This window comes from Micropterus dolomieu, linkage group LG02 (genome assembly GCF_021292245.1).
Source record: "Micropterus dolomieu isolate WLL.071019.BEF.003 ecotype Adirondacks linkage group LG02, ASM2129224v1, whole genome shotgun sequence".
In the NCBI taxonomy this organism is placed as follows: Eukaryota; Metazoa; Chordata; class Actinopteri; order Centrarchiformes; family Centrarchidae; genus Micropterus; species Micropterus dolomieu.
The window spans coordinates 16,286,350-16,310,444 of NC_060151.1; the positions used below are offsets into that span (position 1 = coordinate 16,286,350).

The following is a 24,095-nucleotide window of genomic DNA, read 5'->3' on the forward strand; positions in this document are numbered from 1 at the left end:
AATTCTGACTCAGATTCTTTGTGTTATGAAGTAAAGTTGACATCACATGACATCCAGATTATGAAGTGTCATCCTTTTTCATTTCATGTGCTAAAGTAAAGTTATTGCAAACTGAGGATATTTTAATAACAAATTATATACATTTACTGGCCACTTTATTAGGTACACCTAGCTAGTACCGGGTTGGACCCCCTTTTGCCTTCTGAACTGCCTTAATTCTTTGTGGTCTATTCTTTAGTCTATATTGACATGACAGCATCACACAGTTGCTGCAGATTTGTCAGCTTCACATCCATGATGCGAATCTCCGATTCCACCACATGCCAAAGGTGCTCTGTTGGATTGAGATCTGGTGACTGTGGAGGCGATTAGAGTACAGTGAACTCATTGTCATGTTCAAGAAACTAGTTTGAGATGATTTGAGCTTTGTGACATGATGCATTATCATGCTGGAAGTAGCCATCAGAAGATGGGTACACTGTGGTCATAAAGGGATGGAAATGGTCAGCAACAATACTCAGGCAGGCTGTCACGTTTAAACAATGCTCAAAATGTGCCAAGAAAATATCCCTCACATCATTACTCCACCACCACCAGCAATGAACTGTAGATACAAGGCAGGATGGATCCATGCTTTCATTTTGTTTACACCAAATTCTGACCCTACCATCTGAATGTGGCAGCTGAAAGCGAGACTCATCAGACCAGGCAACGTTTTTTCATTCTTCTATTGTCCAATTTTGGTGAGCCTGTGCGAATTGTATCCTCAGTTTCCTGTTCTTAGCTGACAGAAGCGACACCTGGTGCGGTCTTCTGCTGCTGTAGCCCCTCTGCTTCAAGGTTCGACGTGTTGTGCGTTCAGAGATGGTATTCTGCATATCTTGGTTGTAGAGTGGATATTTAAGTTACTTTCATCTCTGCCCATTCTCCTCTGACCTCTGACATCAGCAAGGCATTTTCATCCACACAACTGCTTGAAGATATTTTCTCTTTTTCGGACCATTCTCTGTAAACCCTAGAGATGGTTGTGTGTGAAAATCCCAGTAGATCAGCAGTTTCTGAAATACTCAGACCAGCCCGTCTGGCCCCAACAACCATACAACGTTCTATCTGGCATCACAGCTATCTAGCTACCTACAAAACTTACTTCCAAGGCCAAGGAGCACATCATAATAACTAGGTAACATTAGTTTGTGGGGTTATGGGTTACCATAAAAAAAAGAAAAATAAGGTGTTTCTTTACAGATACAAACATTTCTCCAAAGGGCTATAGACTCCACAAGGTACCATTACGTTTCTCAAACACCATAGTCCATCCATCCATCCATCCATTATCTATAACCGCTTATCCATGCAGGGTCACGGGGCGGGGGGTTGGCGCCAATCCCAGCTGACAATCCCAGCTGGCGAAAGGCTGGTTACACCCTGGACAGGTCACCAGTTCATCACAGGGCTGACACCTCAGTTATTCCTTATCCTGAGTCTTTTCTCTTTTAATGTTAAAAATTCACATACTAAAAACAGGTAAGATAAAGAGCCAAAGAGGGTTATGTTGGAACAAAAGAACACTTTTATCCTTTTTGTTTTCTTTATACATGTAATACTAGGACAGCTAATTCAGCTCTACATTGTAACTGCACTATTCCGTTTCCTTGTCTCATGTTTTCTCCGTGGACAATCGATTGGTGAGGATGCTAAATGTTTCTTAGGTATGATATCGCAACACATTCTCATCATCATGGATACTTAAGGCGTCTTTTGCGGGGTATTTGTTGAACCAGCTGCAAATGTTAAAACATCAGCCGGGGACTGTGTTTCGACCCAACTCGAGGCACTAATGTTATCTTAATTTGCTAGCAACAGCTCCAGCTAATAAAGCGTCATTTCAGCCGACAAAATTGTCTCTCTCTCTGTCTACCCTTGTCTAGCTATTCCTCACTTCATTCAGGCGCTCAAACTTTAGCTCCCTCACAAGCACTAACTTTATTAAAACTCTCACTCTGTCTCTTCTCTCTCCTCCTAGGTCTCTCTCACACTGCTTTTCCCTCTTACCACTTCCACACAGAGACCACATGTACAGTCTGAGGCCTGCGTGTGCCGTGGCCTTTAATTACGAAAGATGTCAGCTCACTCAGAAAGCCCCCTCTTTCCTCTCTGGGTTCAGAATTAGCAGCAGAGCTCTTCTCTTTCATGGTACACTATCCTTTATGGAAGGAAAAAAAAATCTGCTCTGGTGGAACCAAAACAGGAACTCAATCAAGATCTGAAATATACACTGCAGATGTTTTTTTTAACAACATGGAAATGACCAGTACGCTGTATGCATTCAATGATTAAACCAAAAATATTCAATCAAATCGATTAACATTGAGCTTTGTTTGTGGAAACATCAGTGGTTTGCTTGCATTAGCTTGCTAGTATCCATGCAAGTTTGCATGCACACACACCATTAACAAACCCTTTGGCTCTCCCCATACATCTTGCCTTCTCTAATTCCTGTCAGTATTTCTGTCACATTCCCCCTCTGTTTTATATGTCTGGCATTAGTTTTTGTGGACCTCACTAAAATTTAAATGTGGTTGGCTCACTTCATCTGTGCCAACTTTTATTACTCTGTATTACCAGTCATAGTGATAGCCACTTTTTCGCTGTGCCAGGCCAGCAGCAGGCATTAAAGATAGCTGATTTCCCATTCTGCCATCTGGGAAAAATGTTAGTATCGGTATTCACAGGACCAGCCCAGCCGTTAAGTTTTATTAAATGAGCAGGACATTCAGCATAATCTACAGTTGTCACTAAACACGGCTATGATATGACAAATCCAACTGAGGTGAAGAAAAAAAGAGCAGGAAAAGTAATTTGTATGTTGGTGTTCATGAAAATGATCTACTGCACATTTAATAAACCATTACCTCATCCAATTCTGTGATCTAAGCAAACAAGCCTTACAACATCGCCTCTGGTCTGTATGGGCACATATTGCTCTGTATGAGCTCAGCCTTTTGGCTGCCATAAGAATCTGTAGACACCACCAGCATTAGGTCATGTTTTGTGACCCTGTCATCAATATTTCAGGTGTGAAGCAATTAACAATTTAATTTGATTCAAAAGAGTATAGTGGCGTCGTAGTTCCCGACATTTTCAGTGCAGCTGTCTGAATGTCTTTTACATATCCATTACAAATTCATTTAAAGATTCAACTTTCTACTAGTATAATAATTGAAAATTCAGAATAAAGCGGTAATTCTAGCATTCAGCAGCTAATATACAGGAATAAATATCAAAAAGACTGTTTTTATAGTATCAGAGAAACGAGAAATGCTGTATCTTAGCTTATTACTAACCACAGAACTGCATTGTTCATCAGATTTTGAAAAACAAAACTTGTGTCTTAAATCGAATGATATTGTTTTATATTTTGTCCTGTGTGTTTAAGGAAAAGGCTGGTGTTCTAAAATGCCGTGAAAAGGTCCAAACCAACCATATGTTAGTCCATCTAATCCAGGCTACAATACTGTCTGATGTCCCTATCCCTGTGGCCCATTTGTTTTTCACTAGACAAGTGGGATGGATACAAAACAAACTACAGTGTTCATTGGAATGAAGGAATATGTCAATGTGGGTCTATCTGGCTCAGAGGATTAAGACATATTGACGACTCAATCAACACTTGTAGCATCATTTCCTTGTTGGTTTTGGTCTCTGGGGTTTGTGGACAGTGATGAAGGAAAAAGCAGAACAGAAAAACAAGCAAAACAGGTGCTGGACTAAGCTGGAGATATCATGGCAAAAAGTGATAGAAGAAAGTTTTGTGATCATTCCAATTCGCATTAAGCCAAAGCCTCGATGCCACTGTTTAAAAGTAAAAAACAGTCATACAGTTAATATGGTGTATGTTTCTCTAAGTTTGTGTAAAATACAGATTATTCTTGATTGTATTTGCTCAAAACAACTAAAAGGCAAAGACAATCAATTACATGTCCATAAAAGTCCAAATCTGCCCTTCTCATAGGGACAGTAATTTGTTTAGCTTTGGCTGGCATGTAGCTTCCAAGGATTTGAAGCCCACAATTTATTGCGTGCCATCAATTCTTACCATTGTGGATTTGTTTGCATGAGTGAAAATAGCCCAATGTGGATTAAGTTACAGGCCACTGTGACTGTTTGAGATTAGGCGTGATGAGGGATGTATATTTTGTGGGGTGACTCTTATTTGGGAATAATGGGCACATGGCAGACTAATCAGAAACACTCCAAGGGAGGGATGAACCACTCCGAAGGCTGCGCTGAAGGAAAGGCGGCTGATTTCTATACAGCAGATCCTACAAAGTAGGATTAGAGCGTAAAAGTGCTTACCTTCGAGGAGCCACAAATGAAGAAGGTTCATACAGAGGACTCCACACATTTTCCACCCGTACCGCAGTCTCCTTCAATTCAGCAAGGAAATGCTGGGGGATTTTCTCTCTTCTCTGTGGTTTATGCCTCACAGCATCTTGTTAAATTTTGACTCCAGCTTTAATTGATGAGAGAGTAATTTAGGTTAGAGGGATTTCAAATAGTCATAGTAGCTCAACACAAATTGGGGAACTTTTTGGGGATATGGAATTAAAAACTTTTACAATAGGATTTTATAACATTGTTTTTCTGGACATGTTACAGTGCATTCTTCTGTTGCCATTTTAGCCTTTAAAATACAAACTCCAGTCTGCTTGTTGGGCCTTGATTGGAAAACTTGGACTTGGTTGGTGAGGTACTAACTGTAGCCAAAGACACTGAGACACTGTTGCCAAATGGATGGAAATCTTTCACACTGAGAAAAACATCGGCATTCTTAAAATATAAATACAACTCGCTGCACCATTCTCACTTCTGTATCTGGGAAATGTGCGCACAGTGGTATGGACTAAACATGCTTACATCAAATACTGAGTTTAGTTGTTAAACCTACAGTATGTTCCATGGTACACTACCCACTTTGCCTTCCACCTGCATCTTCAAACAAAATGTTAACACACTATGTATATTCAATCACTCTGAGTGAAAGAGGCTCGCACCTGGCTTTCACGCATGGTTTCTTTTCATTTGCCAAATACCCCATTCATTATTCTACGAAAATGAATTACAGCCCTTAAGTTTACCCTATAAAAAAATCACAAATTCGTTCTTCATTTTCTCCACAGTGTTATTAATCCCCAGCCACCCAATTTTAATTATGTGAATGCACTGTAATTGTTTACATGCAGGAGGACCAGTTAAAATTTGGGAAATGTGGGATAAAGACAAGGTGGATTCAATGTAAGCACTGGCTTGACATCCAAGTATGCAAATTGTAACACGTATACAGACACAGATACTTCTATTAAACTAAATTACAATCCATTTCCAGGCCACGTGAGTGCATGTCTTTTTGATGCAATATGTCATATGCATCCTGTCTGACTCTATCCTTCCAATGATTTTGTGTGTTGGTGTTTTTTTTTCCAAGAATGACCACACCACAGCACTGTCTGGTGTCAAACAGTGCAGCACGCAAAGTGAGGCATCACGATTGGTCATTTTCTGAGCACACACACACACATACACACATACACGGCCAAGTTGTAAATCATTTTCACATGTTGGACCTTCTTGCAATACATTTCATGTCAAGGGCTGTTGTTTTACTCTGTTAAATAAAGGTCAGTGCAAAACGCTTTTCCTCAGATTCCTTTCAGTCATCTCAGGATGACATACTGTAGCATTTGTGCATTTTATAATCAAAACGAAGCTGTTTTTTTAAAAATGTTTCTTCATATAAATTAACAGGACTTAATTGTAAAGAGTCACACTCATACACACAAGTTTTGAGGGTCCATACAAACCATGGATCAACATGTTCAATCCCGTATTCATGTTCAAGTTGCTTTCCATGTGAACCTGTAACCTCCAGCAAGACAGATACCTCGATACTAAACCTACTGATGAACCGATGGCAACTAACAGATGTTTCAACACATCTGTAGTAATATGTCACATATGGCATTTACACTAGATGTAAAACAACCCTCATATTCAACCGCTCAAAATGCGCCTCTATGTAAGGAAATGTAAATGTTTTCATGTCAATCTCTAGAGGCATACAGTAGACACTTATCAACAAAGTATAACAAGACAAAGAGTCTACATAAGTCTAAATGAGGCTATACTGAGGCACACTTGTGCTTTGAGCTGTAAGCTAGCATGGTCACAATGACAATGGGATTGTCATTCATTTTGCAAGTATTCATAAACCAAAGAACTGGACAAAACAAGAATCTGAATTGATGAAAATTCAGAGGATCACCTAAGTCAGTAGGATTTATTATCTGGGAACCATGAATGTCTGTACCAAAATTTGTGCCAATAGTTGTTGAGATATTTCAGTGTGAGCCAAAGTGGTGGGCCAAAGAGACTGACATTGCCGTCCACTGAGCCAAATATGTATCTTCATGCCACTTTTTGCTCTGTATTAGATGGGATAGGGTAGGAAATCTCCTTTGTTTACAAGAGAATTCCCTCAAATCTCTGCTGTTTCCAACATGGCTTGATTTCACGCCATAGATGACACTATTGTTAGTGTGTATTAGATTGCGAAGGCTGTGGTCCCTTGAAAGCGTTAAATGTACCTTCTCAGACTGCTGCTCGATGACAACATACACCACTTCATGTGGTGAACGCTAAACCAGAGCTGAGCCTGAGCTTTGAAGCTATTGTTAAAAACCTGTGATGGTGTAAAACCTTCAGTCACTCGGGGACAATGAATAGTATGATTCATAACTCATAGAAGACGACACCTGTGAGCACATGCCATACTGTGCACTGCTCTAACCCTACTCTAACGCGGTAGGGGGAAAACAGGCCACGACTACATTTCCCAGATCCCAAATCTAATTGAATCTGTCATAACTGCTCTAATGATGGACACATATAACGCCAGAGTCCCCCTGAGGGCCAGGGATTTGGGTCCTGTGAATCTTGGAGATAACATGCCCTACAGGTGTGGGCAGATGATGACACAGAGTCAGGTTACAGCAGACTGGCCTGGGACAGGTTGATGGAGGCTCTGATTGATCCTGAAAACAGAGAAGCCTGTGGGAGAATTGTAAGTGAACCTGGAACAGATGTTGAACAGTCCAAGAAGAATGTGTTTATGACGAAGGTTCACCGCCTGCATGGACAGATATACCACAGTTGTATTAAACAGTACCGGCAAGGAGAGTCGTTTTGGTGTATTAGATTGTCAAAGGCTAACAGGGTTCACTGCGCAGTTACAAAAATGTATCCATATGGTAGTTTGCTGCAGAAACGTGGTCCATCAAACTTTGGGAAGAAAACACGCCTCTGCTAATCCAACAAGCAGCAAAATGTGTTCCAAATTTAAGAATAACCACAGGTAGCCAGTGCCAAACCCTCAGTCCTCTAAACTCCCTCACTAACATGAACATCTTCTCAACTCATGTGGGATAAACTCTATTTCACATTTAAGCTTCTGAAGGGTACACTGCATAAATTCAGCCTGTGCTGCTTTACTATCATTACAATCATGATCACTTTTACCCTACCGCAATATCAATATCATTATGATTTTTGGGTATGACTGATTGTGTTATAGTGTATTGGGTCTATGAGGCTTTTAATGTTAATTTTACTCAACTAAAGTCAGCTCCACTGTCAAGTTTGAATCTATTGCTTTTGCTGTATCTAAGTACAATTATTCAAGTACTGTACTTTTGTACTTCCTTTTTGTTTCCATTTAAGACATCTATTCCGCTACATTTCAGGGGGAAATATTTTGTCTTTTGTGTTTTTAACAAGTGGTCATATGTACCTATAAGTACATCTGACTCAAATACTGTACTTAAGTGCAATTTTGAGGCACAAGTATGTAGTAAGTAATAAGCAGTATGTATTATTATGGATTAAGCAAGACCCATGCATTTGTTCCAGCTGCAACATTAAAGTGATGTACACATGAACACATCAATAATGACAATACGATCATATAACATACATAATATTCTGAAATATTGTTACTTTTACTTAAGTAAAATATCTCCATTGTATAACGCAGTTCAAATTAGCTCCATCTTCACCAGCTAGTCTGCTACAATATTAACATGTATAACATCATAAGAAGAAGAAGAAGAAAACATTAGCCTATATATGATAAAATAACACAGACAGTGGCCATTCTTTCTGCAATAATTATATTTACATTTTTGATAATACATTCATTATTTTACTTGTAATAAAATGTTTTACAACATATATTTTATTTGAGTAAAAGTTCAGAATTCTCCATCCACCACTGACGATCTGAAACAAAGACCACCAGGGGTTGATTGTGCAATAAATGATTTTTTGATCCATGGATTTAACAGATAATACAGTAAAACAGATCATACACTTGTATTGTTGAGATCAATGAATGTAAACAAACTGTATTTTGCAAATTTATTCCCAAATTCTGTACAAGGCAGCATAAAATTGATCAGAAATATGGTCTTGATGGCACAGCACTGCCACCTGCTGATCCACCCAGGTATTGAAAATATATTTAAAAGAATTATATTCAACTCTCCAGTAAAAACACTCACTTCATGAGTCTGCGTATGTATTTGGCCTCATTAGTGTTTCACTGATGGTTTTGTCTGTCTATTCTGAAGCTCATGGTGACAACGTCCTCGATCCCAGCCTGCAGCTCATCGTGCTCCTGCACGGCGGAGACTCCTTTAGGGGTCCCGGTGAGGATGAGATCCCCCTCCTCCAGGGTGATGAAGTCGCTGATGTAGCTGATGAGATAGGGGATGGAGAAAATCATCTGGGACGTGCAGCCGCTCTGCCGCAGCTGGTCGTTCACCTTCAGCCACAGCTTCACGTTCCCCGGGTCAGGAATGCGCTCTTTGGGGATGAACTCACTGACCGGGCAGGATGTGTTGAAAGCTTTGGCCAGGGTCCAGGGTAGACCCTTGGACTTGCACTCGTCTTGGATGTCCCGGGCTGTCATATCCAAGCACAGAGCGTAGCCTGCAACGTGCTCCATAGCGGCGGACTGAGGGATGGCTGTGCCCCCTTTCCCGATCACCACCCCTAACTCCACTTCATGGTGCAGGTTGCTGGTGTAGTGAGGCACCAGGATAGCGGAGCCCTCTCTTACATACGCTGAAGGTGTTTTTAGGAACAGGACGGGATCTGTAGGAATCGCATTTTTTAGCTCTTTGGCATGGTCTGCATAGTTTCTCCCAACACAGATGATCTTCCTCCCCCATTCCCAAAATCGAGATATATTTCGTGCTGTCATTATGGAGAAATATGACGGTTTCAGCCGCTCCGAAGCAGTCAGCAGCAGGTTAACTAAACTTTGACCGACAGTGTGGTTCATGAATCAACCTACGGCAAGCCTGAAAGGACATACAGAGAACGCAAAAATATATGTAACCAAAGCAATTATTTGCTGCATTTGACACGTTTATCAGGTAAGATAAAAGACCTCACGTATGCTTTACTGTATGCGAATTAATTCGTCGTTAAAAAATGCGTAAATAACCAATGTATGCACGTGTCACGTTAATTATTCACGATCCACTCCCCCAGACTTGATTGGTGGCGCCTGGGAAGGTTAAAGTTGAAGCGGAACTGAAGCAGAAGCAAACTTTTCTGGTTGATACTAATGTGAGAAGGCGATAGCTGCTGTTGTTATGTTATTCAAGTCACTAGTAGGGAGTGCCTGCACTCTACTTGGAGCTGCAACAGCCTTCAAATTTGGTACGTCCACGCGATTTGTTTAGTACGCAAACATCCACGTTAGCTAGCGTGTTAGCTTGTGTAACTTAGCTACATGAACGTTAACTAGTTAGTTTTTGTTTTGTTTAGTCGTGTCTTAAGAGGGGAGCTGTCAGGTGAACACAGCTGGCCTGTCTGACAAACATCTGCTCCTTGTTAACAATCTCCCCCATGACAGTCAAGTCAGATAAAGGCTGTGACAGCTAACGTTAGGTGAAAAATAAAATGTGATGCATTTTTTTAAAAGCTGCATTGAAGCTAACGTTGTTTACTTGTTCTAGGTGCCATATCAGCTTACAGGTTGAGCCAATGGCTGCTGCATAATGCCATTATTTCCTGGTGTTTGTGGCTGCATAAAATAAACATTTTGAGGGAAAAGGGGATTTAATGGTGTAAAAATAATTATATAGGACTAACAGAGAGTGTCTCCACGTCAGTCTGATATTGCTGTTTGTTAAATATTGACTTGTATCCTCTGATAAAGCACCTGTGGAAGTCCAGGCCCAAGCAGCTGCTCTCCTTCACAGCGCAGTAAGGAAATCCTCTCTGGTGGAACAAGCAAATATGAGGGTTGAACTTCTCCCAGCACTGAGTGACAATTACATGTACCTCCTGATTGATGTGGACTCCAGAGAAGCAGCTATTGTTGACCCTGTGGAGCCAATAAAGGTCTATACAATGCACTGTATTTTATATATATATGTATATTCCTGTATTATGGGAAATGCTTTTTTTTCCCATTATGATAATTAGTTTCTGTAAAAGCTGTTGAGAAACTGTTGATAGATAAATGATCTGACTGAAGAAACCTCTATTTTTGGGTAATCCAGTGAATAAAATCGCAGAGCAGTCAATGTATTTAATCACCTTGAAGCAAAAATAATTTAAAAACCAATATTGTCATTCATCAGCTCCTGTTCATTTATTTGCAACATTGTCCTAAACCCAGTTATCACATTATAAATAATATAGTAAAATCTCTTGAAGGTTGACACATTTGTCTCACAGTATAGTATGATGTCATATTGTCGTGGCACTTTCATGCATTGTTATAGATTAAACTAGCCAATATTATATAAAGTTGTTATAATTAGCTCCACTTAGTCCAGCACATCAAAATGCTAACAAGTTTTTCTGTACTTTTTCTTAAGTAAGCTTTTGAATCAAGGATTGCAAATTCCCGCATTAAACATTTATTGCATTGCTGCTTCCCTCACTGACTATATTATATTATATTAAATATGTGCTTCCATTTAGGGCTACAACTAATGATTACTTTCAGTATGCTGTATTTAAATTTTTTTCATATTAATGGTATAGTCAGTAAAATGTATAATAAATGTAAAGCCCAATGTGATGTCTTCACTCCAAACTCACAGATATTCAATGTGTAATGATATTAAACATGAGAAGCTCGAACCAACAAATATTTAGCACTTTTGCTTGATAATAGTTTTACACAATAAAAAAAAAAAACTTTGGTGATGAATCTTTTTCTTTTGATTGATTAATCATTTAAGCAGTACTTAAGTGTCTGTGACCCTTTTTATGCTTTCAACAGGTTGTGGAAGCTGTCAGAAAACATGGCGTGAAACTCACAACAGTTCTGACCACTCACCACCACTGGTAAGCTACATGTTTATTTAATTAATAAATTAATATTTTATTTTACACATAGTATTATGCTGTCGATCATTTGCATATTGTATTTATGAGCATTCTAACCAACACAAATGCTCAGAAACCTTAATATCTGGATGAAACTACCCTTCTGCTGAATCAAAGAGTAGTAACAATACACTGATCATTTTCTCACCTCAGGGATCATGCTAGTGGCAATGAGAAGATGGTAAGGCTAATGCCAGGACTGAAGGTCTATGGAGGAGATGACAGAGTTGATGCAATTACAAAGAAGGTTTCTCATTCCAACAGTTTCAAAGTAAGACCATCAAACTCTGTTTAGACTGTATATTTATTTATATAGACTCACTGGTTCTACAATCAAAATATAAGGCCCCAAATGGCTGATGTTTGCTCACTGGTGTCATTCTTTGCCAGCTTGGATCACTCAATGTCAAATGCCTGTTTACACCATGTCACACGACTGGTCACATCTGCTACTATGTGACAAAAGAAAACAGCACTGAGCCACCAGCTGTTTTCACAGGTATGTCTAACCACATTAGAGCGATACTGAAGACAGTAAAGTCTAAACCAGTAAGTATTGATGCAGCCTCTGTAAGAAGTCAGCATTCTGTCATGTGTGACCATTAATGCCCTAAGGAAATGGGGTTTTTTTCCATGCAGGGGACACGCTGTTTGTGGCTGGTTGTGGTAAATTCTTTGAGGGTACAGCGGAGCAGATGTACAAAGCCTTGATAGAGATCCTGGGATGCCTGCCTCCTGAAACAGTAAGTATATGTACCCTATTTGTATGTCAGTGAAAGTCTAAATGTAACACTGAAGACATGAATCATTCTTAAAGTAATTTACTGAGGATTTAAGACGACAGCTCTACCTGTGTTTTTGCTGTTTTTTAAGAAAAATCTGCATTTCTTCATCAAAGATATTTGATACATTTTCCATTTTGGGTGTGACTAACCATGGTCTGTTTGTGTTTAAGCGTGTTTACTGTGGTCATGAGTACACCGTCAGCAATCTGAAATTTGCACGTCATGTGGAACCAGACAATGAAGTCATTCAGAAGAAGCTAGCATGGGCAAAGGTATTTGACTGATGTGTCACATTCAAGCAACCATTGCCTCAGTCAAGATGGTCGATCTCCGAAACCGTTGTGAATAAAAAAGACAAATACTTTGAGTCCGTGCATTTGTGTTTCTGTAGGAGAAATGCAGCAATGGAGAACCGACCATCCCGTCCACTTTGGCAGATGAATTCACATTTAACCCCTTTATGAGAGTAAAGTATGTAGAGCATGATTTAATACTAATTATTTAAGAAGATTGCATCCAAAAATGTTTTGTCACAAACTTACAACACATGTATCTGTTAGTGTAGTTTGTTCAGAGGTAATTACTCATATTTTTTTTTAATCTAGAGAGAAGTCCGTGCAAGACCATGTAAAGCAGACCGACCCGATTGAAACTATGAGAAGTCTCCGGAAAGAAAAAGATGGCTTCCGGGTGCCGAAGGAGTGATGTCCACTGCACTCATGCTGACTTTTTCTGACCAACTGCTTACAACCGTGCGAGCTGTCAACAGTATACTAATCTGCAATTCATCTTCAAATCCATTTCAAAGCACAAACTTTATAACACTATATTCAGCCCTTATATGGCTTTAAATTATTTTAGTTGTGTTTGGTTTGTTGGTTTGTTTGTCAGATGTTGAGTGATAGTTTTAAGGAATATATGGCCATTAATTCAAACACTTCAAATAAGAGAAATGAGTTTGTTAATCTGTAAATGGGAGTTTTAGAGTCTATTTAGTATTATGTTGTAACATATTGATGTACAAACTAATATTTCATGAAGTGTTCAAATTCAAAAACTTCAACAAGACAGGGAGCCTGAGGAACAAATGTCAGAATATGTGTAAAATTTCTGTAAATTGATAAAGTAATTTCTGTAAAGATTCGTATCAATGTTTTATTCTGACCTGGAATGTTGAATGGCATGCGACTTATTTCCATATTTCCTTTGAAGCCAATAAGATAAGATATAACTATTAATACCCTGTAGGGGAAATTTCGGTCGACATAGCAGCACAAAGTTAAGTTTGGTTGTTTATTACGTAAAGTGCATTTTTATTTCTTACTTCATTGAAAACCATTCTGTCAAGCATTGTCTACGTATTGGTGTGTCAGCATTAAATGTTAGATATCCTGAATGCTGTTGCATGTAAAGTACAATCTTACAAAGAATATTGCATGATGTTCGTTTGAAAAAGCAAACACATTTATTTTAATTCAGTAGAAATAAAAGTCTCACATTCAAAATGTACTTTGAAGTATCAGAAGTATGTCATTAATGTCACTAATGAAAGTGTTGTATTATCAGATATATCATAATTTCATTATTACAGGACAACAGTAATAACAGTTAGGCAGCATTTTAATGTAGCAGGTCTACTTGAAGCTACAGTCATTCCCTGCACAACAACACAGATGTCTTCACTTAATCTGGCTGACAAAGTACTTTTTCTCTCGATATGTAGTGAAGCAGAAATATAGCAGAAAATATATTCAAGTAAAATACTTAACTAATATTTGAGTAAATCACTACTAGTAATACATAATCAGAGTGTTATATTCCTTCTAAGTATTTTACATCCAGATTTGAGTCATTCATCACAATTTTTAAAGTCAAAGATAAAAAAACAACAACTAAATTCTTTATTTTCAAGCAGGTTTTGGTGAGCCTGTGTTTCAAGTCTAATATTGGGCACAAAATACTGAACACTAACTCAAATTTAAACGTGACACGTTCATACAGAACAGATAATTTACATTCATTAAGAACATAGTAAAATAACAATGCGATAAATAAGGGAAGACACAATATGTTATTTATTTAGAACATCACAAACTGACACTGTTGAGTGTTTCCGGCTCGATTAAAATGTCTTGGATTTGATAGCCCTGGCTCGATGATGTCGCGATAACTTCCCGGTCCGAATGCAGAAATGTACAATAATGATTTTCGGGGCATCACAGCCGCACAAGGATAAAACAGCCTAATCGCAATCATTTAATCTGAGGTAACCATGTTTTTCTGGACGTGTGTAGATTGTTTGATTTGTCTTTAATGTTCAGGCTGAGCTTCATGACACCTGCTAACAGAAGTGTACAGTTGAATGTTTTTATTAGCATTAACAGAATTAGTGATAAATTAAAAACTGGTGCAGATGTCGATATAAGTAATGTTTACTAATTAAGTCTTCCTTAAGTGTCACGCACTGTGGTGCGCATGCGTTTGAGGGTGCCATGAAGGTTAAGGTGATCTCCATCCTGGAGGACAACTACATGTACCTGGTGATTGAGGAGCGGAGTAAGCAGGCCGTAGCTGTGGACCCTGCTGTACCACACCGGGTGAGAGACACAGACTTCTGTTTGGTATATATTGGGTTTGTTTTTTTTGTTTTTTTGGTCTGTGTTTGGACAAGTAACAAAATAATAAAACATAATACATTTATCAGAAAGGATTGGCATCTCACTGATATAAAAAAAATATATATTTGAACAATGAAGAAACCAAAAAACAAATTACCATTTATTACACTGCTGATTATTTTCTTGATTAATTGGTCTATAAAATTTCAGAAAATTGTGAAAATATCCTTCACAATTTACTAAAGGCCAAAGTGATGTCACCTAATTGCATGGTTTTGTGCGACCCACAGTCCAAAACCTGTCCAAATATATTGTGTTTACTATCACATAGACAAAGAAATCTCCCCATAATTTAGAAGCTGGAACCAAAGAATGTTTACCACTTGTTGCTTGAAAGATAACTAGCCCTAATGAGATGCATACATATGTGAAGTGCTGCTAACAGGTGGAAATCTGTTTTTTTAAACAGCTGCTAGAAATAGTGAAGCGAGAGGGCTTGTCCCTGACGGCTGTTCTCACCACACACCATCACTGGTGAGACTGTTTGGTACAAGAGGGGGTGGCCATGACTTAAAGTAAATACCAGAACAAATAATTGCTAAAGTAATGATTAACAAACCTGTTCTCACTAATCAGGGACCATGCTCGAGGCAATGAGGCTCTGCTGAAGGAGGTTCCTGGGCTGAATGTGTTCGGGGGAGATGATCGGATCGGGGGTCTGACGGATAAAGTCACCAATGCCCAGGAGCTCAAGGTGCCCACACAGTAACAGGATTAAAATGTCTCCACCTTGACAGTGCTCCAGTTATGATTTCAAAATGCAGCTTTTCCTGTTGCGTCTCTGCCATATTGTCTTCTTACATTGTGTTTTCTCCATTTTGCAGTTTAACTCCATCAATGTGAGGTGTCTGTTTACTCCCTGCCATACCTCTGGTCACATGTGCTACTTTGTTTGGGAGGATGAGTGCACTGACGCCCCTGCTGTGTTCACAGGTCTTTGTCTGTAAACGTAAAGAGCTGGCGAACCAGTTGAAATCTGAGAATAAGTTCTACTTAAAGCTTATACCTGTACAGTACACCCACTGTATGTAGGCAAAATCAATCATAAATTGCATTAATGTAATAACTTATTTTTGAGTGGCTAGAGATATGAATCTTTGTTGTCCAGGACATTGTCCATTGTTCTTGTTGTATGGGATGACCGGGACTGACCACTGCCCTTTGCCTGTCCTTTCTGGTTGTCAGGGGATACGTTGTTTATTGGTGGATGTGGGCGGTTTCTTGAGGGTACAGCAGAACAGATGTACCACAATCTCACTCAGGTGCTCGGCTCCCTACCTCAAGACACGGTTAGTGGAAATAAGAGATATTTGTTGTGGCTTTGTGCAGCCCGCACAGGGTTAACAGCAGCTGACATGACCTCAGATAAGAGCTGGTGTAAGACTGAGTCACAGTGATGAGTAAACACTCATACAATGAGGGGATTGAGTGCAGCCTGGCCCTCTTTTCTCCCTTCTTAGTACAGAACCTCTCAAAAATGGCACAAAGCCCAGTAACTCTACTGCTAGGTGTGAGTTAACCAGAAATCCTAGCTTTAAATCTTTGCTCTGTTCATCTGTAGAAGGTGTTCTGTGGACATGAGTATACCATTAAGAACCTGAAGTTTGCCATGCTGGTGGAGCCAGAGAACGAAAAGGTTAAAGAGATGCTGAGCTGGGCCAGGGTGAGCAATACAAGGACAACTGCTGAAAGAATAAAGCTTGCGATGTTCTCTGCTTTTGTCAACAAAAGACAAAAACTTTAACGGTGTATTAGTCTGTCTCATAATGCTGTACCTTCCTGTTTCAGCTCATAAAAGACATAAATCTTTAAAACCTGCTGACAAATGTATTGTGTCAGTTTTTTAAATAACTAATTTAAATAATTTCCTAAAACCGCTGGGCACTTTAGTTTTTAGCAAACATCACTCAAAAAGGAGTAAATGGAGCATTTGCTGGGGACTATTTTCAGCTGTGGATGAGTACAACTTTTCTGTTCCAGTGAGTATTTCCAGACAGTGCTTGTGGGATTGAAGCAAAAATAAACTTCAGTGTTCATGTTGAAGGTAATGAAATTGGCTTAATGATGTGTTTTTAATAGTTTTTATACAAAAATGGAGGTCAGTGATATAGTGAAAGTGATGTTTCAGGCTTTGGCTGCACAGTTAAATTATTCAGATAAATTAATTGTTGTTTTTGCTGACAAAAACAAAAATATAGAACATTGCAAGTATAATCCTTTAAATACAGATGAGAGATATTAATAGTTATTTTGCAGAGTTGCCTCACAAATCTTTGTTTCTGCAGGCAAGAGATGATGATGACAAACCCACAGTGCCATCTACCCTAATGGAAGAGTTTGACTACAACCCTTTTCTTCGCCTCTCGTGAGTTTAGATATTTCTACACAGTATGTATGAAACATGACAGGCTGGGTCAGGTGAAAAAATGTCTCCAGCCATTTCAGTAATGGCTGTAGAGTTTGACCACCAATTTTAAAAATGGGATTCAGGGAAATTATGCTTGTTTTGTTGTTTCTTGCAGCGACTCCTTCAGCCACTCTTTTAATGATGAATCACTGTGTAGCAGTGCTATAGAAATTTTTTAGTCTACTTGAAATGTTGGTAAAACTGGCAAATTTGGTGAGCCTGTGTTTCAAGATTAATCAGTGGTTTTCTAAAATCAGAAAAAAACTAAATTGTCTCAGTCGTTAATCTTTCTTTCTAATCCTCTTCCTTTACTGTAGGGAGAAAGGAGTACAAAAGTTCACAGGGAAGACGGACCCCATAGAGGTGCTGAGGGTCCTGCGGAAGGAGAAGGACAAATTTAAGAAGCCCAAGGAGAGACTTCCTCCTCATGCCATGTTGGCTTTGGAATGGGGGCTTCTCAGACCCAGTTTGAACAGCTGAATGCAGCAAGACACAAGACTGTACAGTGTGATGTTTGTTGCTTTAACCCTACATTTAACCAATTCACACTGCTCGGGGGCCTGGTTGACTGCCATGGACGCGTGTTGTTTTTGTAATTATAAAACAATGTCTGCACAAAAAGGCCTGTATAAAGCTGCTTTTATTAAATATTCCTACAACCTAATTAATTAATTTAAGGGTTGGTCTCCCAGTCTGTTAGGAACTGTACCAAGTAACATCTGCTAATACTAATGTACATGTGTTTTGTGTATTTATTGCTTTAAATAACTGGTTTTGGGAGAAAAATAAGCTTAATTTTTATATGGCTTATTTGCATTACAACAGTTCTTTTATTTTATTTTCTGTCAGGTGACCTTGTGACTGCCAGCGCATAGTAGAACAAACATGCAGTGGACATCGCTATGAATCTAAATAGCTGCTTCTCCTCACGGTTCGCGAGCTTATGCAGTAACTGTACCTCAAGAGTCAAGATTATTCAATAAAACATCTGTCTGAATAAATATGTTGGATATATTCTTACCATCTTTTAAAAAGGAGTCAAAACAAATGGCTACAATTAAATAATATCTTTAATTTTATATATATAATAGCATATAGTTAAATAAACAATGAATGATTATATATTGCTTTGTTATTTCAGCTCACATTTTCAAAGTGTAACCGGTGCCACACAAATTAATTATTTATACATTTGAAAAGCCAATCAGCAGTATAAGGGCAAATTATCAGACCATATACATAATTTGGTTTGGCTTCAGCATTGTGTCTATAACCTATGCCTTGGTCTGCCACCTTGCAAGGCATAAAGCTTTTGACCAGGAGGAAAGTGGTTTAAAAAGGCTGTTGGCACACATCAAACCTGATTATATTCGACTTTGCCCATTACCCTTCTCTTCACTCTGAAGAGAGACAGAAATAGTCACATATATTTGGACGGTTCTGTAGTCAGTGTCTGCTGACCATGGATTGCAGTAAATGCGTTCTTCACCACTTCATAGTGAGTCCGGTGGTCATCTTCTCCACAGTGTGGTACTGTGTGTGCAGCAGCTCTTTGGCTCTCTCCTCCCCTACACTGTGTAGCCAGGACTGGTATAGCTCGGCCACGCGGGTGTCATCTTCTGGCGTTAGGGGGCGCTCTGCCTTGTAGAGCTCCTCAACCTTCTGGAGGAGCTCCTTTTGGTTCTGACCAGTTAAGGGCTTCACCTGTCCACCACCATTTAGACAGCCTGAAGATTAACAAGAGGTGAGGGGGGACATGCTGGGTTATCACTTTCCAAACATTCAATTGGTCAAGCAGTGCTAGTGTGACTAGCATTTAAGTTAAGCTTGTCAGTTATAACTTTATAGCTTCCATATGTACATATATGTAACAAGTGTGTCATTTATGATAAGTTATCATAACAACAAGCTTATGTCTCATAGTATTAACTGCCTCCATCTCTAGTGTGCCTAGAGTGACCAGACGTCCCGAAAAATTTGGGACAGTCCTGATTTACGAGCTGTTGTCCCGACTCCTGTCCGGTTTGTTCCGAAAATTAGACTAAACATGGGTTTTGATTATAGCCTAATTAATCATTAAATACTGATCGTTATGTTGTTATAGCCACAAATTAACACTCATGCTCTTTTCCCCTTTTTGTTTTCTTGTGGTTAGTGGAAGTTACAGTCACGAGGACAGGGAAAGTGTAGCTTCAGGCAGCCACGGCGGAGAGATCTTTAATTCAATTCAATTTTATTTTTTATAGCACCAATTCACAACAACAGTTATTTCATAGTGCTCATAAAAGAGCCGGTCTATACTGTACTCTGTGATATTATTTATAGAAACCCAACATCCAACATGCGCGTTGATGAACAGAATAAAATAAAATAAAAATTAGGTAAAAGATCATGATTTACCCACTGTTACATTTCCACAGTTGTTGTGTTTTTCTTAATGACAGACAGGTGACTTCATGAACAGTCCCGAATTTTACCCATTCTCTTCTGGTCACCCTAAGTGTGGCAAACATATGCTGTAACAGCACACATGAAGGACATCCGCATATTTCACTTTACCTGATGGACAGGCCATAACTTCCACAAAGTGGTAAGGCGACTTCCCCCTCTTGAGTTTCTGAACCAGGTTCTGGATGTTGCGAAAGCCATATGTAGAAGCAAAGCACAACAGGACTACTCCATCTTTCTCTAAAGTCACTTCCTTGAAGTCTTTATTCCTGTCGCAGAGGGGTTGAGGTGGGAAAACTGGTTCAGGCAGAAATTCTTAACAGTTTACACATGAGGTACAAAACAAGTAAGCTGGTGCGATTCATCATTTGTATACAAAAGTTGGTCCCTACACATGTAAACTCTCTAAAGCAACACCAATGAGCTGGGATCTTGCTCGGTTGATCTTATAATAAAGAATGATCTACAAAGAAAGCTGCTCTGAGATCATTAAACCACAAATGACCATAAAGCAGCCATCTTAAAGCTGTTGAGACAGACTCACCTAAGGGTCTTGTAGGTGAGCTCCTTCACCTCCTCCCCAAACAACTTCTTGGCAGCATATGTGAAGACATGATGGAGGTAACCCCCTGACCCGCTCCCAGCATGGCTCAGAAACTCATCCCCACTCACACTGCTGAACCTGGGTCAAAAATAATTTGCAGAGTGTGAGTTCTTCTCTTCTTCTGGAAATTTATGCTATGGCTTATTTTAAAGGGGGGGGCTAACAAGGGGAAAACACCACAGAACTTACATTGTATCAAGGGGTGCAGGTTCCACATCATTTAGAGACACATTTTTCTCCTCCAGCATTTTCTGAACCTCTCCTGCGTGAAACAGTGAAAAGTATAAGAGAGGAGGTACTTCACATTCATACACGCAAAGATCATATGAGGAGTTTCTGTACCGGAGGTGATGACACAGTCCACCTCTCGAGTCTCAGCATTGTTCAGGTAGAAGTCTGACCTCGAGGCCTCAAGTTTCTTGTCAAAGCAAGGCATTACTGCCACATGGTAGATCTGTTGTGGACTTATCCCCTAACAACACACACAATACACAGTTCAGTGGCAACTCATTATTCTCTCTGTTTTGATAACCATAAATGTATACACATAGTTAACTGTCAACTTCCAGCACAGGATACCCCAGGAGTCAACGCTCCCCTTTTGCTTTGGTCCTAAATATTTTTAATTCATACACAAACCAAGCATTCTCTATTTGAAAAAGTACTTTTGCCATTTTAGAAGAAGAAAAGCCACAAAGCAGCTACTAAATGTAGATTACAGGAACAATAACTCTCAGATGTGAACTCTAGGAAGAAATAATAAACTCGACTACACTGCAATATCTGATATCGGTACCTGTTGTTCAGCAAAATAGCCTTTAACCAGAGAACCCATCATCTGCTGGGGGGAGCGAGTGGTACTAATGTATGGAAGAATAAACTCTCCATGGGTCTTCTCTGCATAGCAAATCCAACCTGAAGAAAACACACACATACATACGCACGCATGCACAAAGAGACATGAAATTAATTAATTAATTAATTAATTAAATATAAAATTATAATTAATTAGTATAATAAATGTCAATAAAATCAACATTGTAAAACTTTTGGGAGGGGTGGGCACTTTAGCTTTTATTAGACACTGGACAATAGTGAGCTGACAGGAAATGAAGGATGCTCCAACATTATGATACAGGGTTTTTAGTGGAATACCTGGACAGGCTGATGTCAGCATGGGAAGACCCTTGCTGTCCTGCTCCTTTCTCTGGAAACGCTCCATAAATTCTCTCTGGCTCTCCAGCAGGCTGAAGGTCCGACTGAAGCTTGTATCAAACACATGATGAACCCCTGCAATAACGATAATAATATTCAGAAGTGACTGCCTAAATCAACCTCTCATTTTCATTTCCTGTTCAACTTTGAGTTGTATGACTTACATAGATCAGAAAAAGCAATATTTGAACTCACCAAGGCCTTTGAGGAAAGAAGTAAGCCTTCTGCCTGCCTCACTACTGCTGAGGTCATAGTGTGCTGCGAGGGAGGCTCTGGACTGCGGTGACACCGACACCACCACCACCTTCTGCTCTGTCGCACTGGCCTATCAAGAAAGTCCAAATGACGTATAGTGACACCCGAAATGATTACTATCACATTGAAAAGGCTGCAGAAGCAATCATGACCAGTCAAATGCTATTTAAGCATTCAAACACACATATCCATCTCTACCTTGTTGTTGCGCAGCACTTTAAACAGCTCTTCATGGCTCTGCTGCGTGATGAGGACACTCTCAGCAGAGGTGATACAGCCACTGCAGGCCAAACAGTCATTCAGTGTGATCTTTGCTTTCTCCAGCTTCTGCTTCCCACCATCCTACAAACACAAGGCAAACTCAAAGTAAATGGTAGTTCAATACTTCAATTTGAATAACTCACACACAGGTTTAGGTGAAGCCTTGATACCAACCTGGTTGACTTGCACATAACTGCCATCATCTTCTATTTGAATTTTGGCCACAGATTTACCTTGTTTCTTCTCTACTTTGACAGGTTTGACACATTCCTGCAAAAACAGAAACTACATATGTAAACCAAAGTACAGTTCCGTTTTTTAAATTAACTTTATGAACATGATAAACCCGGCAATGTATGTAACATTCAAATGCACTGACAGAACTGAGTTAACTGTTATAACAACAAAGAAACAAGAATGGCAGGTGATAAATCTAATATTAACTGGTAAAATACCTGTAGCTGGTCTATAGTTATCATGGCCATTCAACTTGACACTATGGGCAATAACTCAAGCTACATTATCGTGCTGTCTATTCTGTATCCACTAAAAAAGAAGTCATTAACTTACATAGCATTCATCTACTATTTCATCGCAAGTTAGTTTAACATCATTGCTAACATTAGCAGTGAGTTAACTTCTTAGCACACATTCGATGTTTTTTCACGTTAGCGGGTTTAGTGATCAGTAACGGTTAAACCGATTCAGTAACATTGCATTATGATAAGCTTTTGTCCAGAAGGAGTCGAGGTTGTGGTTACTTTTGAGCACTGATATGAGCATGCTAACAGTTAGTGAGCATGCTAGCTAACGTTACTTCAGTACGTTTTCTCTATTAGCTGCTTTTCTATGTGATGGGAATCATTGCCGTTAACTAAATTATGTCCTTTTAAAATAAATGTGATGTTATAACGTGTTACAGTAGTTTCACTACCTGAGAGGGGGTGATAAAATCATCGAGGTCTGTCAACTGCAGCACACCGCTGAAGTGAGAAGCCATATTTCCTGCCGTAAAGTGTTGGTTGTTTATTTTTGTGTCGTGAATAGCGATCGTTGATCAACTACTCCAGCAGAGATAAACCTCACTACCAAACAGATGCTGCTGCGCTCATCTGTCATCTCTTACAGTATGTTTTTAATTATCTCGTCTTTTTGTATCGCATATGTTTCACACGTCCTGTAAGCCTATAATAAGGGTAACCTACAAAAATGAATCTACTAAAATGTTGATGAGTGATGTTCACCTAAGTAAAGTGTGACGTACTGGGAAACATCAAGGCCAAGAAACAAATAAATATGAATTATAGGTGATTTTCTCTACAAAATTAATTTAAAAAACATATTCACAGCTTCATGTTGCTGCACCCCCTCACACAAGCATTGCTTTTTCCAAAGTGGGCCTGTAGTTTTACTTTTGTTTAAGCTTCTCCCTGTAAACTGTTTCACTCTTTTACATGTTTTAGTTATTCTTTTCAAAGTCTTTATTGTCATTTTTAATTGCCGCAAAAAGGGACTATATAATAAGAAGTTCATTGTACACTTTGAACAGAACAGCTTCTCCTTTGTAGATGCAAGTGACCTTGCAAGACAAATTAGTGTCAACAAGAAATAGATTTTTGAACTGTTGAATATGCACAGTTGCTGCCTAGTGTGTTGCTAAATCACCTGTTATAGTCATATAGTCATTACTTTTAGGGGCCTTTTTGGAGAAAAATGCACCATATGGACCCCTGAGCCCCCTCCAAGCTATGTCACTGTCACCACAATGGTGCTGCTTTTCTCTACTGATGCCACCGAAAAGACTGTAAACACTGTAAAGCATTTCTCACAGGGACATGGTATTATTAATCCATCTCCTTAACTGGTACAGTAAAGCAACAGGCGACCTACCATCAGTTATATTATAATGAAGACTCTTGATTTACAGAAATTATAGTTGAATTTACCATTATCACTGGATCCTAAAACAACAT

The 24,095-nt window shown here is 39.2% G+C and overlaps 4 protein-coding genes across 5 annotated transcripts; 2 read left to right on the top strand and 2 right to left on the bottom strand.

Moving 5' to 3' along the window:
- Nucleotides 1-8,458: 8,458 nt before the first annotated feature.
- fahd1 (fumarylacetoacetate hydrolase domain containing 1) lies at nucleotides 8,459-9,543 on the bottom strand. The gene has a single exon (XM_046041862.1). The coding sequence runs from the start codon at nucleotides 9,398-9,400 to the stop codon at nucleotides 8,654-8,656; it is 747 nt and encodes a 248-aa protein (XP_045897818.1). The 5' UTR covers nucleotides 9,401-9,543; the 3' UTR covers nucleotides 8,459-8,653.
- Nucleotides 9,544-9,624: 81 nt separating this feature from the next.
- On the top strand, nucleotides 9,625-13,763 carry LOC123965289 (hydroxyacylglutathione hydrolase, mitochondrial-like). Its single transcript, XM_046041854.1, has 9 exons — nucleotides 9,625-9,783; nucleotides 10,286-10,470; nucleotides 11,363-11,427; nucleotides 11,623-11,740; nucleotides 11,860-11,968; nucleotides 12,109-12,212; nucleotides 12,425-12,526; nucleotides 12,646-12,725; nucleotides 12,860-13,763. Exons 1-9 carry the CDS (start codon nucleotides 9,717-9,719, stop codon nucleotides 12,957-12,959), a joined length of 930 nt encoding a protein of 309 aa, XP_045897810.1. The 5' UTR covers nucleotides 9,625-9,716; the 3' UTR covers nucleotides 12,960-13,763.
- Nucleotides 13,764-14,385: 622 nt separating this feature from the next.
- On the top strand, nucleotides 14,386-18,340 carry LOC123956494 (hydroxyacylglutathione hydrolase-like protein). 2 transcript variants are annotated; one of them, XM_046028712.1, is made up of 9 exons: nucleotides 14,386-14,520; nucleotides 14,710-14,851; nucleotides 15,342-15,406; nucleotides 15,509-15,626; nucleotides 15,757-15,865; nucleotides 16,118-16,221; nucleotides 16,494-16,595; nucleotides 17,218-17,297; nucleotides 17,657-18,340. In XM_046028712.1, exons 2-9 carry the CDS (start codon nucleotides 14,747-14,749, stop codon nucleotides 17,817-17,819), a joined length of 846 nt encoding a protein of 281 aa, XP_045884668.1. In that variant the 5' UTR covers nucleotides 14,386-14,520; nucleotides 14,710-14,746; the 3' UTR covers nucleotides 17,820-18,340. The 2 variants fall into 2 exon arrangements, with proteins under 2 accessions (XP_045884668.1, XP_045884675.1); XM_046028719.1 differs by lacking the exon at nucleotides 16,494-16,595.
- A 51-nt stretch (nucleotides 18,341-18,391) lies between these two features.
- On the bottom strand, nucleotides 18,392-23,179 carry narfl (nuclear prelamin A recognition factor-like). Its single transcript, XM_046028700.1, has 11 exons — nucleotides 23,057-23,179; nucleotides 22,297-22,392; nucleotides 22,060-22,203; nucleotides 21,802-21,931; nucleotides 21,547-21,681; nucleotides 21,188-21,306; nucleotides 20,734-20,863; nucleotides 20,581-20,653; nucleotides 20,332-20,469; nucleotides 19,899-20,056; nucleotides 18,392-19,066 (listed from the first exon to the last, which is right to left on the bottom strand). The coding sequence occupies exons 1-11, from the start codon at nucleotides 23,120-23,122 to the stop codon at nucleotides 18,825-18,827; spliced, it is 1,431 nt and encodes a 476-aa protein (XP_045884656.1). The 5' UTR covers nucleotides 23,123-23,179; the 3' UTR covers nucleotides 18,392-18,824.
- Between the last annotated feature and the right edge of the window lie 916 nt (nucleotides 23,180-24,095).

Bases quoted from the DNA above. Each gene is read 5' to 3' on its own strand.
- fahd1 (XM_046041862.1), bottom strand. From the start codon at position 9,400: ATGAACCACACTGTCGGTCAAAGTTTAGTTAACCTGCTGCTGACTGCT.
- LOC123965289 (XM_046041854.1), top strand. From the start codon at position 9,717: ATGTTATTCAAGTCACTAGTAGGGAGTGCCTGCACTCTACTTGGAGCT. The intron at 12,213-12,424 runs GTAAGTATATGT...TTTGTGTTTAAG, and splicing joins GATGCCTGCCTCCTGAAACA to CGTGTTTACTGTGGTCATGA. The intron at 12,726-12,859 runs GTATGTAGAGCA...TTTTTAATCTAG, and splicing joins AACCCCTTTATGAGAGTAAA to AGAGAAGTCCGTGCAAGACC.
- LOC123956494 (XM_046028712.1), top strand. From the start codon at position 14,747: ATGAAGGTTAAGGTGATCTCCATCCTGGAGGACAACTACATGTACCTG. The intron at 16,222-16,493 runs GTTAGTGGAAAT...GTTCATCTGTAG, and splicing joins GCTCCCTACCTCAAGACACG to AAGGTGTTCTGTGGACATGA. The intron at 16,596-17,217 runs GTGAGCAATACA...TTGTTTCTGCAG, and splicing joins AGATGCTGAGCTGGGCCAGG to GCAAGAGATGATGATGACAA.
- narfl (XM_046028700.1), bottom strand. From the start codon at position 23,122: ATGGCTTCTCACTTCAGCGGTGTGCTGCAGTTGACAGACCTCGATGAT. The intron at 22,393-23,056 runs GTAGTGAAACTA...CTGTTTTTGCAG, and splicing joins ATTTTATCACCCCCTCTCAG to GAATGTGTCAAACCTGTCAA. The intron at 22,204-22,296 runs GTTGGTATCAAG...TTGTGTTTGTAG, and splicing joins GTTATGTGCAAGTCAACCAG to GATGGTGGGAAGCAGAAGCT.